At 38.4% G+C, this 12,441-nt stretch overlaps 1 protein-coding gene across 1 annotated transcript in view; it reads right to left on the bottom strand.

The window, feature by feature from the left end:
• The window catches only part of IMPG1 (interphotoreceptor matrix proteoglycan 1), an 89,641-nt gene that overhangs the window by 52,251 nt on the left and 24,949 nt on the right, over positions 1–12,441 (bottom strand). Inside the window, exons 5-7 of the mRNA XM_025189134.2 lie at positions 9,764–9,831; positions 7,319–7,413; positions 2,745–2,900 (exon numbers count right to left, since the gene is read on the bottom strand). Coding sequence (XP_025044919.2) covers positions 2,745–2,900; positions 7,319–7,413; positions 9,764–9,831 — 319 coding nt within the window. The remainder of the gene's footprint in view (positions 1–2,744; positions 2,901–7,318; positions 7,414–9,763; positions 9,832–12,441) is intronic.

Here is a 12,441-nt window from a genome sequence, read left to right as displayed (position 1 = left end):
AACCCAGAACAACAAAGCCAATGAACTGCACATTAAGGAATAAGCTCCTAATACATTAGCACATCATTTACAAGCTGCATGAATTAGTGTAATCATTAAGTCTTTTCTATCTTCTCTTCGTATGATTCTGCATAAATCCTGCTTACATTACACCACTCTTCCCATTAATGGGTGGGAAGGAATTGGACTCTGAGAAGTGAGGAATAAAACACTCTTATGGGTCCTGTTTTGTGTACGTGTGGACGCAGGCACGCCCTCCTTATCTATGACACTCCTCTTGTTGATTTTCTTCACTTCTCTCATTGCCTTCAAAATAAGTGACTGGTAGGTAGGTGACCTTAAAAGATTCAACTTTGTATTTAGGTTCTCACTTGTTGCCCACTCTTCCCTTCTTGAATGTCCCTTGGCTAATTGCTGTGATTTGTCAATTGCTGCCAGGTTTCTTGTTTGTCCCTTAGTTCCCCCAGCACCCTGGTGATGTTATGAAGGATTTTTCTCTCATTGAAGAAATGGCACAGTGCCATGTAGTTTCACATCTTCCCCCAAGCACATAGGAGATCTGGCCTAAGATTCTTTTTCTAGACTTGACAAATTTCCACAAGTTTTGTAGGCATCCACAGCAAGTAAAGGAAGGTGGCCGGTGTTCCATCCCAGTCCGAGCTGGCTATGTGGCATTTGTCTTTCTCTGAATTACTGGGTGAATAAAAATTTTCATATATAATGCAGCTATGGCACTTCTTGTCTAGAACTTATCCCTCACATGAGGAGAGCTCTAGGGATCACCTCCATCTTAATCTTGGATAGTTTTAATGTGGAGGCTGGAGTGCTAGGTGTAGCCTAATTCTAGTGATTATCAAATTGCCATGGAGATATGGCCTAATATAAAGCATTGGACTTGCCCTGTTGGTTACTTGTTCTTAGGGGACTCTTTGCAGTCCTTCCTTGGTTCTATGTTATAATGAATGAAATCACAGCATTGTTTCAATTGTGTGTGACACATCTTGTTTCCTGCTTCTCCATGCTAAATTTAGTTTGTCTCCATAAACAGACATGTGTTAACTTCATTAGCATCCAATTTTATGCAAATCTGTTAGTGTTCATATTTGTGCCACAAAAGCCTACAGTGACTTAAATCGCTCTTTCTGTGTTTTGAGGTGAATTATGAGCCCATGGATGTTTGGGTTCCAATAGTCCTCTCCCTAATAAGAGCTAAATTAGAATTTGTGGATGAGGTCTCAAAGCTGGTTGAGTTCGCACTGGTGGTTCTAACCTGCTTACTCTCACTCCACTAATGCACTTCTAATTCTTTCTGGTGATCAGATCGCCGTTTGCCTCCTCAGTGGACTATCTTTGGAGGAAGGGTTGCTAGCTGTCCTATGTAGTGCCAGCATGTGAACTGTTTAACTGTTCAGTACTGAATGTTAGAAACATAGCTTCAGACTCTTTACAAAGGTTTTCACACAAAAAAGAAGATACTTTAATTATCAAAACCCCTTTTCTCTTTTTCTTTTATATGAAAAGAAACTCCTAAAAAAGCAACCAGAAGACACAGCTAATTTATAAGTTGTCAGAACAGTATATGTACTGTAAAGAAAAGTCTGCGAGCAACCTTTAATAATGAGATACACCTAAATATTTTGGAAGAAACAGCTATTTATTAACTCTGTCAATACACTTTGTAGTTTTGTTGTGAGCGTCTACAATTCATTAATGAGTGTAGCTAAGGAGAACGCACAAAGGAACTCTGGAGAAATTGGCACTAACTTTTAGTTAATTTTACAAAGCAAGCTTCCTGGAGATCTCCATACCACCACATGCTAACTATAAAATTGCTAATTAAAGATGTGATTAGCATTATTAATGATGTAAATACACCACTGCTGCTCTAGATCACAATAAAAAAACCAGAAGAGGCTGTATGCTTTCAGTCCCGTGGCTGCTTGCTCTGAAACGTAGTTCAGACAACAGTAGCTAATTTCTTTCAACATTTGTATTAAATTGCTCATTAAATTTATTGTGGAAATTAAATTACTACAAAGCGCTGTCCATTAATTCCTGATTAGGCCCTAATGACTTCCTAATGTTGAAGTGGGACTAATGCTCTGCTGATTGGTTATCTGCAGCTATGCTGCAGAAAAGATGCTAGAATTCTTGTAGACTGAAACATGAACAGTTATTTCAAGCAAGAGATGGCTGTGCTTGCAGGAAAATGCAACAGGCAGGGACAATTGGACAAATGGGACAACCTACACACGGTTGAGTACCTGCCACCACGTGTGTACTAGTATATGCTTAATTCTTGCCACAGCTCATATGAACTACTGAATAATACCAATATGCCATCTTACTAAATCTTTGATAGTAATAAGCTTGTAATGTGGCAAGGAAGTAAAACCTCCTGTAGCAGTCTTTTCCTCAACAGTTCTTGTTACACTAATTTGATATTGGCCTGAAATATAGGAAGCATTTTGTGTGTGATTCAGGGACCATGAGGTACAGTAGAGACTATTGAATTCTTCCCTTAATATCCCATGGTAATCTGGCAGCAATTCCATGGAAACCTGTATTACAGTAGGATATTACTGTTCTTTAATAAGAATGTTCTCTGTAATATAGTTATGTGGTAAGAGAAAACCTTTGAGAGATCTTCATTGTATGTGATGCTTTGTTTTTTAATGTCAATGTGTTGCAGTTGTTTTTTGGTATAAACAAATACAAGACTCATTCTTTAGCAACCCGCTTACCTGATGTTGAATTTTTGCTGCTAGCTCCTGGAACTGTGGGGAATTGGGATCGCTCAGCTCTGGTGTGTACTCGTGATTGATGAGAGTGACACTGAACTCCACCATCTGCTCCCCTGGGAGTTCAGGGACTGTATTAGTGACTTCTGGCTCCAGCCCCTGAAACAAAAGAAGAGGAAATGAGCTTTGTGGGGAGGGGAAAATAGGATGACAAAGTAATTTCTTCAAGCAGTTTAGTACCTTTAATGGGTACAAAGATTCTCTTACTCTTTCTACAGTAGAGGTTTCTCATGTGAAAAAAAATGATTTCTAATTATTCTTTTAAAATTATGCATTTTGGCACAGAGTTGTCCAATATGTTTAATCCACAAAATACTTTCAGGGAGAATAACAGAATAAGAAAGAACAAAAGTAATGTCTGCATCAGAGCGTATGCTATGCTTCTCCTATGAAAGAGGCTCAAAATGACAGCTGCCTCTAGTCTGGGGAAGGAGTTTACCTATTTAAAACAACAACAACAACAAAAGAGTCTTAGTACTGTGCCTGATTCTTCCGCCATTTACAAAGTTATTTCTTCTATGCATCTTAAGGGAGTTACTTCTGGTTTACGCCATAGTGTGTGATATGAGTGTCAGGCCCACACAGTGAATGGTGTTATAAAATCCCATCATTATTAGTGTGCAGCATAGATCTGTACCTTCCCTTATTCTTCTCCCCGTTTTTTGGCAATTTATCTGACATCCGCATAAAGATCACATAAAGCTTTTTACAGAAACAAGATAGGTTTGAACCTTGGTGTGTCTCAGCTTGCAGATACAGTTGATTTTGGCATGTCATACAAACATTCTGCTTTTGTTTACTGTGGTATAACTTTATTCACTATTAAGTTCAAAGGCAACACTGATTTTATTGCAACTGTAGCAATTTTGGGATTGTTTTACCTGTTTTAATGAAAATTTGGTGAAAGGCACCTCTTTATGAATTTTTGCTCATTCAAAATGTCCATCTCCTATAACTACAAATGGCTGAAGCCAGAAAGAAGGCTGCCATTTCCCTACAGGCTATCTTCAAGTAGAAGTGAGGTTCCTTTAATAAAGATGGCTACTACTTTCCACTGTTTTCAGTGAGTATGAAAACATGTCCATGGGCAAAATGGCTACCACTCTGTGGTTCAGGGGACTACATAGGATATGGGGACAGCGAGGAGCAGCAGATACATTGTGAAGGGTGAATGGGGAAAGTGAGGGGGAGCAGGGCACTGAGAGCAGCAGAAGTTTACTGGGTTAAGGGAGTGTTGGCAGGTAGGAGGGAGACTGAGCAGGTTGCACAGGACATTGACATAGTGGGAGATGGAGTGAATAGACTGGCAGCATCTTCAGCCTAGGGCTAGTGGTGGGTAAGGCAAGTCCCCTCTGAGCAGCTGGGGAGGTGATGTTGCTTAGTCTTGTGAACTGATCACAAGTCATGGGGTTTGGGAGCCTGCAGGAGATGCTGTTCAGATAACATGAGATGCTCCCTCAGTCCTGTGATTCTTCAGGGCTAAGCATGTGTGGGCAGTGCTCTGTGTGAGAGCCTTTAGGGTAATGTCACAAATCTGCCCTGCACCCTGATCCCTACCATCAGGTGTGGCCCTAGAGCAGAGAGAGGGTCCATGAGCAATAGGAGGCAATGAAGAGGGGAGTCAGGGAAAAGCTGCTTTTAGGTCTGGGGCACCAGACCCAGCAGCAGCACTTCCCTCCTTCCACTGCTTTTATTGGAACCCAGGTAGAGGAAGAGCCTTGGGAGAAAGCAAGGGCAGGGGAGGGTACGAATCAAGAAAGTAATAGGAGAACTTTCTTCACTTCTTTTCTTATTGATGAGGAGAAGTTAAGTGGAGCGGACTAGCCAGGGAGAAACATGCATGGTGTGTGCATTAAAATGAATTTTTCAACTTGAAATTATTACACACACACACAACCATAGTGAGGATTTAAAACGTCAAAGACAGACTAAAAACATGGTTAATAGGACAAATCTCATGATTTTTTTTGAGGGGGGATCTGTCTAATCATTTTCTCTGTCTTTAAGGAATCCAACATGGTTTTTGATTTCTTGAGGCTGGCAAGGGTGCAAATGAGAACAGAGTTTAGGCTACTGTTGATTTTAATTTGTTTTTATACTCTTTAATATTATTATTCTAAACACAACACTTCATTAACTGGTTAAAGTGCACTACTTGTTGGGGAAGTGGGAGGAGGGAAACCACTTTAGGCCCTTTCAGTCCTTGTAAATGCATGAAATTATGAACTTAGCCAATTATCAGTGTTGTTTATTCATATATTTTGAAGGCTAGAAGAGTCCACTGTAATCACTTAGTGGGACCAGTATAACTCACAACATAAAATGTTGCTGTGTAATTCCTATATCAAGCCCACAAGATTGTGCCTAAATCGGAGAATGCAGGTCAATGGACTTACGTGATTTTAAAAATTGCATCCCCAGACTTTGAAGATTTCTTGTAATGGAGATCTCACAATCTCCCTTGGTAAATTGTTAACTTACAACTTGATATTATAGATGTTGTTCCTAGCTACCTTTGGAATACAGGCATCTCTAAGGGTAGTGTAAAGATTCAAATAGTCTTCTATTTCAAATCCTTCTTCAAGACTTCAGTGCTAATCAGTAATACTGACCTGCATCTGTACAGCATTCCCTTGCCAAAACAATTGCATTTAAAAACAAATGCTGTAATACAGTGCCATCTTCTCTGTTCCCCTGTGGATTTCCTATTATCTGCCTGTAAAATATGTAAGAAACTTGGAGCAAGAACCATCTCTCCATCATCTTTGTCTTGTACAGTATTGAACATATTGTTATTGATTAACAAATGCTACTTTTTTTTTTTTACTGCTCAAGGACATTTCAGCTCTTGTGTAAAGCCAACAATACATATGGCCAGCTGAGCACCTGGGCTTTGATAGCTGCCAAGAGCAAGCAGAAAAAGCGACTTAATCTATTATTCAGGAGCTTCAAGGGGTAGCCGAGTTAGTCTGCTACAGAAAAACACAACAAATGGTCTGTTTTAATCTATTGTGATGGTGACAGAGGAGAAAGAGAGAAAAGGGGCATGTTACATACAAAGAAAGATAATTACAAACAAGTGTATGTTTGTGCCAGCATATTCAGTGGTGGTGATGTGCAATTATTGATCAAGATGCCTCAGTTTTAGATTAACCTATGCCAGATACACTGCACATAAAAATCTGTCATTTCAATGGCTTGTCAGAAAGGGAGGTGCATGATTCTGGGTGCTTTTACAATCAGTGCAGGACCAAAGAATTCATACATGTTTATCACTATTCCTTTTGGAAGCAGTTCCAAGGACTGGGGTGAAGAGAGAATAGAGAGTGAACCTACAACATGAAAAAATTGATTTCATTTTAAAGTGTACTTCTAGGGTTTTGGATTACCATAGAACCTTTCTTATCCGGCATCCTTGGGTCCTGACCAATGCTGAACCAGAGAATTTGCCAAACCACAGGAGGTCAATATTGTTTAGCAGCATTACCAACACTTCCACTGCTTACTAGGCTTTTGAAGACATTTAGACGTAAATTAGGGCTAAATAACAGCACAGAACACTGAGAGCCAGAATTGGTGGCTGTAAACAAACTTGATGGGACCACGGGAAACTTGGCCACACCCATGATATGTGGACATCTGTCTAACTAAAATCATGCTGGACCACAGGTGTTGCCAGACTAGAGAGTTTCAAACAGTAGAAACAAATTACTTTTGTCTAGCTTCTTCCCCTCCCCAGCTAATAAAGAGGTAAGACTCCGATTTTTAAAGGTATTTAGGTGCATCATTTAACTTTATTTTAAAAATTGGCCCTAAATGAATTACATTTGTTGTCTGCTTTGCCTCTGATGAATTAAATGTTGTTGATAGATGGCACAGAAAAGAGTAAGTTGCAACTTTCCCAATTTCAATTTTATTAACAGAAGGAAAAGTCAAAGCACGTGAGTTTTTTTTTTTTTTTTTTTTTTTTTTTTTAAATAGCCAGGCCCAGTTTTTCCCCAGTGGTGCACTGAGGTATTTCTGTCAGAACAGGGGACTCTTTCCCTCCTTCAGCCTCTGAAGCCTTTGGGAAGTTTGCTCTGAAGAGATGTGAGGGAGGATTTCGGTGTCACACTTGTTGCTAAGAAAGGCCAGAGGGACTAGTGATATTTTTGCCTGTTCCACTGCACGGTACAGAACTCAGAGTGTAAATTTTTACTGCTTTTACATGAAATAGAGGTATTGCAAAATTGTGTAATTAGGCCTAAGAGCCTTAATTGTGAGAAAAAGGAGAACTATGCTTCAAAGACATTATAATAGTCTGTATATTTTCCACACCCATGAGCAGGAACCATTACTCATTAGTGTATGGAAGAGAGGCTAATAAAACTCTTGAATCTTAATTGAAGTGAACAGAAAAAAACACTAATGGCTCTGAACTGCAGGGTTCTATAAACAACATTTATTCATTTATTTGCCATATTAGTTTAGAAAAGAGAGGTGAATCAATAGTAAATAGGTTGTTAGGCTGTCCTTACCTTCACAGGAGTCTTTGTGTCATTGACAATTTCGTTGCGTAGAGTGCCATTAGAAGCTGATGCATATGGAGGTGGAGATATGTTAGGGGCACCTGCTAGGATTTAAAATAAAAAGGAACTGAGAAAAGGACATTCATTAGAAAATGGCAAAAATCAGTCACCTTTCTCTGTTGCTTAGATATCAACTAACAGAAAATGCATTTCCTAATTTCCTATGGGGTGTGTAAGTGTGTCAAGAAAAGCCCGGGCTATGAAAATGTAGGAATGCATGAAGCTGTGACTGAGAGTCCTTTTGCTGTATCCATTATATGGCTTTTCATTAATATTATAAAGTCAGTGGGGTTGCAATAAGCAGAGTAACTCTGAACTTAACTCCTTTGAGAACTTCTGAGCCAGAGAGCTGAAGCTGAGGGAAAAAGAAGGTCTTAGGCAAGGGACCAGTGGAGGACTTGGATATATGTATTTAGTGACACACAATACATGTATTCTGCTAAATGTCCTTACCATATGGAAAAATAATGTGTATGTTTGATTTTGCCCTTGCAGTCCTTGGTTCTTGACCATGTCACAGGATGACACTGGCCTATTAAGACGGAAGAATCAAGTACACTTGCATCTTGTCAGCTTCTCCCCAACTGACTTAAAACTGACTTGGGCCTAGCAAGGAGACAGCAGCAGGTGAGGGTTTTCTAGGCACAAGAAGAGTGTAGAAGGTGCCTAAAGCTCCTCTAAAGGCAGGAGAGCAGTAGAGCAATTTGCTGTCTAACCTTTCCGAGACAGGGCCTGAGAGCTCAAGGCCAGGTAGCAGCAGAGCTGTACGCTAACTTGTATGCCAAAGAGCTCAAGCTAAAGGCCAAAGAGGGCTTAAGGCAAGGGAGCAGCAGAGAAACTTGTCTGCTGATGTTTCTGAACTGGAGGTAGGAGACCAGGAGATGGGTCTATTTTTTGGTTGGTCTGGAATCTGAGAGGTTAATGGTCTAGGGAAAGAGGTGGACAGTGAGGATGAACTGCCAGAAGAGAGGCTGGGGGAGTTCTTGCTGGGAGGAGTAGGCTTGCATTCTAGCTGGAAGGGTGAGGGTGGTTGTCCTGGGAGAACAAGAGAGGACCCACAAAGATCCAGGTCTGGCAGAAGATGCAGGAGTGTGATGGGTATGAAGGTAGAGGGTGGCAAAAGGTAGAGGGTATCAACATGTCGTGGTTTTTTAGGGACTACGTGCACCGAGTGTGATAAATGGACTATGTTCTGCATCTTTTGTTATGGATTATATTACACCAAGTTTTGAGGAGAGGTGTTATTGAGACAAAGAGCTTAGTGTGGAGTTATTGCGGATTTTGAAAGAGGAAAACTGAGGCAGGTACATCTATTCTGCTGAACCCTGCTGCTCGATGGGCCTCCATGACTGACTAATATCTTTTTTTAGGGCTCAATTTCAAGTAACAAGAAACTCTGGAGATAAAAAAACCCTTGATTTTTTTCCCCATTGGAAGCAAATTATATATAATATTACAAACACCTTGGTTAAAGTCACTTTTAATAGATTTATATAATACACAAATTAATAAAGATGATGGTCCACTTATTACAATAAATTACTAGTGTTTACAGGTTTTATTTTCAATATGTACCAACACATAATATGAAAAACACATTAAGGTTTATATATCACACCTGCTAATAGTCTTTCCTGCCACAACTTTTAAATAAAAACTGAAATTAATATGCTTATATCAATATGACTTTCTAGCTAAATACTTTGAAAATAAAAAATTATTTTGGAATATCTTAGTATGCTGATTTTGGCTATCAAAATGCAACAGCTTTAACCCCAACCATTATTTTATCAGTGAAACAAAATTAGCAGTCACCTTATTTGGTGCAACTCAAATCAAAAGGTTACATTTGTTGAAGTGCACCCTAAGAATGGAAAATAATGTGAGAAATCAAGTTAGGGTACTAACACAGCAGGGCTAAACTTGAAATAAGCGACACAAGTTGAGTTATGCTAATTGTGTAGCTTAAATCAAAATAGCTTATTTCAAATTTGGGCACATCTACACAGCACTTATTTTGAAAAAGAGCACTCTTTCCCTTACTCCTAGTACAATGAGATTTACAGAAGTTAGAGTAAGAAGCCACTTATTTTGAATTTATTTTGAAAGAATGAGCTTGTTGTGTAGACACTCAATATTATTTCAGAATAATGTCCGTTATTCTGAAATAACGCTGCTCTGTAGATGTATCCTTAGAGTCGGTAACTTTGTCTCAGTGGCAAAGTATGATATACAAAAATTCTAATATACTCTATTTTGCTAAGACACTGTTTTTTGCCTGTATGTAACTGAACATTTTTTACTTTTGTTGCAGTCACCAAATTACAGTCTCCTAAACTCTAACAGTAATTGTTTCAAGCAATTGTGCTAATGGACTAGCAGTTTCAGTTTTACCTGTAGAAAGGGAAGAAATGTCCTCGTGCTTTTTGCCACCTGTCTTTTCTGTAGATATTTCATCTTTCCTATTAATCAAATAGACATGAATGATTTAATGGCCAGCATGATTGTAGTGCCATTATTATCAGAAATATAATGAAATTTTGGCTTCTATCTTAAATGCAGTTTTTAAATTATAGTAGTTATTTTAATGTAACATTTTGATTCTGACTATCTAAACACAGCAGTGGAGCAATCAATTGCTTTTTTATTTGGGAACTTATAGAACTTACATTTCTCTCCCCTTTGCTTTGCACTCCTTCTGTCACTAAGAAACTATTATAAGATATTTGCAACTTAAGTCAGAATTGGATAGGGCCTCAGATCAATCACTGTGAATATTCTCTAAATCAAATATTTCTCTCTTGCTGGTCATGATATTAAGGATCTTTCATATTGTCATCTTTTAATCTTGGAGCCACTGGGCTCTACTATACTAATCCTCTTTATTTTTCCTGAATAATTAAGGAGGAGATATAAGTGAGAATCAGTTGTCAGATCACTGGCAGCAAGATGGCCAACAATGATCCCCTTTAAACTGGTAATGGTCTTAAACCAGATCTCGTGACTTCAGGCTGAATTATAGGAAAATCTGGGGTCCGATCTGGATCACATCATCACAGGCCTCTCTATAATGGGCCTTAAACCAGATGCCCCAGAACGTTGAGCAAGTTTAGATTCAAATCCAGATCTGAACTTTGCAGGTTTGACCCCATCATTTCTTCAGACATAGGAATGGCACATTGATGTTGCACCAGATCTGTTCATGACCAGGACTTATGAACACAAGGTCCTGGCTGAATCCAGCTCTGCCTTCTGGCTGCCTGAATGTTATCTATTGATTCTTATCAATGGCCCTTCTTACGTTATGGATATTTAAAATAATCTCTGGACACGGAGGCAGTTTTTTGCACTACCAAACTGGACATCTGAATTTAATAGTTGTCTTTCCCCAAACTAACACTTATACACTTATCCCTGGAAAGAGGAGTAAATTGCTGGTACCCTTGCAACTAAAAGAGAAGTATGACATCCTGTGCCAGCCATATGTCCAATACACATTGGCTAGAAGGTTGGCGACTGTCATGTCATGTGACTTCACTATTGAATACATTAGATTAGAGGGAAAATAGATTTTTTTTTTTGAGGAAATGCCTATGAGCGGAGTGTTCTGGCAAAAACTGATCTGAGAGAAAATATATTACATATGCAAAGTATTTTGTTAATGATGAAAACATTAAAATCTCAGCACATGCAGCCTAGGCAGGTCATGCTGCATATGCCCAAATAGCTAACTTAGTTATACCATGAAAAATGTAGAGCAGGTGGACAGTGCATCTTTTGCCACATTCTCTGCACATTGTGTTTGGCAGCAACTGAATATAATTACCATATTTTTCTACAACTTTAGATAATAACATGTAGTATATTTAAGCATGAATTACTAATCTGTACTTGGCAGCGTCGCTGAAACGTACATGAAATCATTCCTTCAAACAATTCAGTAATAAAGAATAAGTCTAATTGCATAGAATCAGAGCCATCTACATTTTTAGCTAAAATTGTTTAGCTAAAATACAAATAACTTCATTTTTATCTGCCTCATCCTCTGAACTGTATATAAGGAAATTTGTGCTGTTCATGAGAGCATTGGAAATTAGCTTCATAATTAGTCACTTCAGCCCTTGTATACTTCTTGCCTGCTGACTGACGACTCTAGTTTGCACTGATATGAACTGGGAATTTAACAACGTCTTAAATTATTAAAATAGATACCTAAGAAAGCAGAAAACTCAGAACTGTCAAGTCAAAGTCACTAATGACAGATGAGATCATTGTGACAATGATAACAATGTAGTTTATAAGAATGAAAAAAAAATTACAGCTTATTACACAGGATACCTAGAGTTCTACAAACAATTGTATGAAATTATATTGTGGTAATTTGACAGATAATCACATGATTAAAATAGTACCGTAATATTTACATACAAGGGGGCAGAATTAAGCATGCAACTTTAATTTTGTCATTTTCAGTCTTGTGAGGGTTTTATCCTGAAGGCCTAATGTTCTCTTAACATATAGAGCCTGATCTATTTTGTTACACTAGTTTTATGTGAGTGTAAGTCATTGACTTTAATGGAATTTCAATGGATTAAAGCTATTATTGTGAAGCAGAGCATTGGGTACCGAGAGTTTTTTAATATGAACGAATGAGTGAATGAATACACAATAGTAGTGAGATACCTGAAATTGAAGTCTAGATTTCTACAAATGTATAAATTCTTCTGGGGAGTTTTAAGACAGGTTTGACCCTTTTCTCTCTTCCCTACATATTTTTAGTATTCATGCACCATACATAATTCTCTTGGAGTTTTGGGCATGGTCTATTGTCCATCAAGCATATACAATTGCATTTATTAGATAGGATGGTAAGTATCTACCATCATTTTATTTTAGCTGATTGGAAGCTGAGGTTGATGGGCTATCTTTTCAGAATATGACATAAAACATCTCCTCCTCCTCCCCTTCCCCCGTGGCTTCTACTGAATTATTTAACAATTTTTGGATCCTGGAAGAAGGAGTTCCAAATCACTATAGCATGCAAACCAAGAAATTAATTTTTTTATTAAATG

The sequence above is a fragment of the Pelodiscus sinensis genome, chromosome 3 (genome assembly GCF_049634645.1).
Source record: "Pelodiscus sinensis isolate JC-2024 chromosome 3, ASM4963464v1, whole genome shotgun sequence".
In the NCBI taxonomy this organism is placed as follows: Eukaryota; Metazoa; Chordata; order Testudines; family Trionychidae; genus Pelodiscus; species Pelodiscus sinensis.
The sequence above is the reverse complement of the archived record's forward strand: the minus strand, read 5'-3'. Positions and strand labels throughout refer to the sequence as shown.